Here is a 4,610-nt window from a genome sequence, read left to right on the forward strand (position 1 = left end):
ACAGTCTTTGACACTGCACAACCTCCAATTGTTTGAAAACACGTTTTACTGAAATTTTAAATACTCGCCAAAGAATATTTCTTGTCCTTAGGGATTGTTCCATTTTTTATTTTGACTTACAACCATGTGTATTTTAATATATGTATAGCAATTGTTTAGGTTTATAAAGTCCTCATACATTTTAAATACCAGAGATACGTCAGGAATAATTACTGTGCCAGTTAATTTGGGTTTATCTGTTAACTTTTAAAAAAGTTTGTACGAGACAACAGCTTCAGCGTTAGATATTACCTGAAATTTTAGGTAATCTATGGAGTCACATAAATTCCTCTAATTAGCAACAAAAATATTTATCAGTTACTAAATTCCGTTACAAGAATTAAGAACTTAAAAACATTAAACTTCATATAAATGATAAGAAACTACAAGTAGACCATACTACTGCCGCTTAGCAGGCTCTGGTGTATAATGAAAATTTAAAGTTTAACAGACGGACATTTTTACATCACCAAAAGGAAAGAATATTACAACCTGCGGAGTGATTAGCTTCATTGACACTGAGCCCAATATTATGGGATGTATATTTATGAATGACGATTCTCGCAAACTTTACAGTTTACGAAGTTAGTCCGTTGTCAAAATATCATCCAGACAGACACGCAGACAGAGTTCCAACCTCTGTCGAGGAATAGGCTTCACTAACCGTCAGCCAAATAGGATCATATTAAGACTAACATAACAACATTCATATAATGAAAGAGCCGCCAATATAAGAAACAGATAAGCTGTGTCTGTGAAGGTGGTGGGAGAGAGAAAGCTACTTGTAGATGCTATGTTTCTGAGACGAGATGAGATGTTAGCAGGGCAGTTGTAGATGTTAGGTGTTAACATTACGGTTGCCTGTGGAAACGATATGTCTGAGACGAGATGAGATGTTAGCGGGGCAGTTGTAGATGTTAGGTGTTAACATTACGGTTGCCTGTGGAAGCGATATGTCTGAGACGAGATGAGATGTTAGCGGGGCAGTTGTAGTTGTTAGGTGTTAACCTCACCGTTGCCTGGGGAACACTTTCATTAGAACTTTAGATTCTAGATGAGTTGCCTGTTTCTCATTTACAATTCCTGCAACACAATAACACCGTTCCTCTTAACACTATCTTCCCCACGCACACGCACGCACACACACACACACACACACACACATATATATGTGTGTATATATATATATATATATATATATATATATATACACACACATATATATGTGTGTATATATATATATATATATATATATATACACGGAAATATCAATACAACATTACACCGTTCCTAAATTTAACTATCTTGTTTGATATATTAAAAAGTTTTGTTAATTTACTATCAGAGATTGGAATGTCTGTCGATAGTACTCGTTTGATTTGTATTTGTAAGTATAATAAACTTATTCTAATAAAAATCATTAATTAATTATTGTAATTGCAAATGAAGTTTATGAATGCCTGTAAGTGACATTAAAAATCTATCTTATTTTACTGCGTGGCCAAAGATTTTACGCCGTATTTGAGAATTCATATTTATTATATGCACTACAGTTTAAATCACAAGAGTCCCTAGCTATGAGTTTAAAAAGTAACATTTAAAAATATTTTAATTAATGTCCTTTGTTTTCTACTTTAGTCTTTATGTAGTGATTCAAAATAACAATATGTTGGAAGAAACTCTCAGTTTCACGAAAATTATATGTACTTTTAATTTAAAAGTATTAGAGCACAAGATCCAACATTGCAATTTTGGTTACACACTCCGGTTACACAATTTTGGTCTATGGTTTCAGTCTCACGAGAGAATGTATCAGTGATAACAAGAATAGGAGACAAGTCTTTCGTCATGGAGACAAGATATTCATACACAACTTAGTCAAGTATTTTCGTACAATCTGAATGGGGTTCTGAACGTAGAATATATAACTGTTCTATTTAATTAAAATCCAAAATAGTTAACGTTTAGTTCATTTCAGGTTTCGTGACAGGTATTATGTGATGCGTTACATAGAATAATTACAATTATCCATTTAAATCGTTACTAACATTGAAGGAAGGTTAATGTACAAAAAGTATATTAACCCGGCAGTGGTCGCTGTGGGTCATAGTGACCCGCACGTGACTTTTGTCATCTGTCCTGAATATACAAAAATATTAATTTTTCCGGCCTTTCGCATACCTGCCTGCCTCCCCACCCACTACAACTCAGGACAGTTTTGTTCCGTTTAAGCGAGACTGGTGTCCGGGATAGACACGTGTGGGTCACCGTGACCCGCAGCGACCGTTTTCATTGTCAAAAATGTCTTACATCAAATTATTTTCTGAACAGTGTTTTTTAGCGTTTATGTTGTTTTTATTAACAGTTATAGCATATAATTTTTTATTCTATGTTATTGTTCAAAAACTAAGTGAAATGGCTGAAGGCTCAAGTACAAGTGCTCCCTTTAGAGCGTCAGAGCGTGTAGTGTTGGATGAAAACAGAATTCTCCAGGCCCTGCAAGAAGATGTTGAATCCTATGTTGAAACTGGAGCTGAAACTGATGTTGGAAGTGACGTAGATGAAATAGAAGAAAGAGAGGGCGATGCCTGCAGAAATTCAGATACAGAGCAGAGTGACGAAGATTCGGAAAATGATGGACCTGTGTCGGATGATGAAATTCCTCTTGCGTATAGAGGACATTACCTAGGATTACCTCATATTGTTTACTCATGTAATATAGTTTATTATAATAACAAGTTAAAGAGAAATTCTTTAAATTTTAAGTTTTATGAAAAATGTAATTTATTTTCAGGTCTCAATGAAGAGTGCGTCCCCGACTTGTTTTACTTCAAAAGTTTTTCTCAAAATAATATTTTAAGAATAGTGATAAGTTTTGATTATTTTAAGATGTAGTTATTATAAAATTAATTATATGCAATATTAGGTAAGGTTTAAATACTTCATAGTTGTTTTAATATTTTACTTAATAATTTTCTACTTAGGTTTTAGTTTTTATTTTATTAAATTTGACAGAAGAATTTACTAAAAATATTTCGAAATAATGTATGTGTTTTTAAATTTTATTTAGGTATTTTGTATCTTAAACCAATAAATACAATCATTAAAATTTAAATATTTTGTAACTAGATTTTTATACAGACATTAGAAAATTAGTCAACACAAACTGCTAAGATTTGTGACATACATTTCATAATTTTAAAACAACATGTAAATGAATAAAAAATGTTTCCGAAACATGTTAAATTCTATTACCTAGCTCCAAAATTAACATATATGTAATATTAATTAAATAAGTAATAGAGCTTTCAAATATAACAAGGTTTTAATTTGCGGGTCACCTAGACCCACAGCGACCGGATTCAGGTGCGACATAGGCGCGACCACTCCCGGGTTAAAGGTTATTAAATGTAGTTTGATAAGGTAACGATTAACCACTGTGTGACATATATCGAGCAGATAACGATTTACAACATTGTGTAACACTCACACCAGATCGATCAGATAAAGTTTTAAAAAGCTGTGTACCACTTACACCACATCGACCAGATAACGATAAACTATATTGTGTACCACTCACACCAGATCGATCAGATAACGATTTACGGCACTGTGTACCACTCACACCACATCGATCAGACAACGAATAACGACACTGGGTACCACTCGCACCATATCGACCAGATAACGAATAACGACACTGGGTACCACTCACACCACATCGACCAGATAACGATTTACGGCACTGTGTACCACTCACACCACATCGATCAGATAACGATTTACGGCACTGTGTACCACTCACACCACATCGATCAGACAACGAATAACGACACTGGGTACCACTCACACCATATCGACCAGATAACGAATAACGACACTGGGTACCACTCACACCATATCGACCAGATAACGAATAACGACACTGGGTACCACTCACACCATATCGACCAGATAACGAATAACGACACTGGGTACCACTCACACCATATCGACCAGATAACGAATAACGACACTGGGTACCACTCACACCATATCGACCAGATAACGAATAACGACACTGGGTACCACTCACACCATATCGACCAGATAACGAATAACGACACTGGGTACCACTCACACCATATCGACCAGATAACGATATACGACACTGTTTACCACTCACACCACATCGACCAGATAACGATTTACGGCTCTGTGTACCACTCACACCACATCGACCAGACAACGATTTACGGCACTGTGTACCACTCACACCACATCGATCAGACAACGAATAACGACACTGGGTACCACTCACACACCATATCGACCAGATAACGAATAACGACACTGGGTACCACTCACACCACATCGACCAGATAATGATTTACGGCACTGTGTACCACTCACACCACATCGACCAGATAACGATTTACGGCTCTGTGTACCACTCACACCACATCGACCAGACAACGATTTTCGGCACTGTGTACCACTCACACACATATCAGACAGATAATGATTTACAACGCTGTGTACCACTCACACCATATCGACCAGATAACGAATAACGACACTGGGTACCACTC

The 4,610-nt window shown here is 36.0% G+C and overlaps 1 protein-coding gene across 1 annotated transcript; it reads left to right on the forward strand.

The window, feature by feature from the left end:
• Window positions 1-2,454: 2,454 nt before the first annotated feature.
• Window positions 2,455-4,359, forward strand: LOC124356009 (histidine-rich glycoprotein-like). The gene is made up of 2 exons (XM_046807154.1): window positions 2,455-2,682; window positions 3,625-4,359. The coding sequence occupies exons 1-2, from the start codon at window positions 2,455-2,457 to the stop codon at window positions 4,357-4,359; spliced, it is 963 nt and encodes a 320-aa protein (XP_046663110.1).
• The last annotated feature ends 251 nt before the right edge of the window (window positions 4,360-4,610 follow it).

The sequence above is a fragment of the Homalodisca vitripennis genome, chromosome 2 (assembly GCF_021130785.1).
Source record: "Homalodisca vitripennis isolate AUS2020 chromosome 2, UT_GWSS_2.1, whole genome shotgun sequence".
NCBI lineage: Eukaryota > Metazoa > Arthropoda > Insecta > Hemiptera > Cicadellidae > Homalodisca > Homalodisca vitripennis.

Excerpts from the sequence above, each read along its gene's own strand:
- LOC124356009 (XM_046807154.1), top strand. The coding sequence starts at position 2,455 with ATGGCTGAAGGCTCAAGTACAAGTGCTCCCTTTAGAGCGTCAGAGCGT. Across the intron at positions 2,683-3,624 it reads ATTCGGAAAATGATGGACCT|ATCGATCAGATAACGATTTA; the intron begins GTGTCGGATGAT and ends CACTCACACCAG.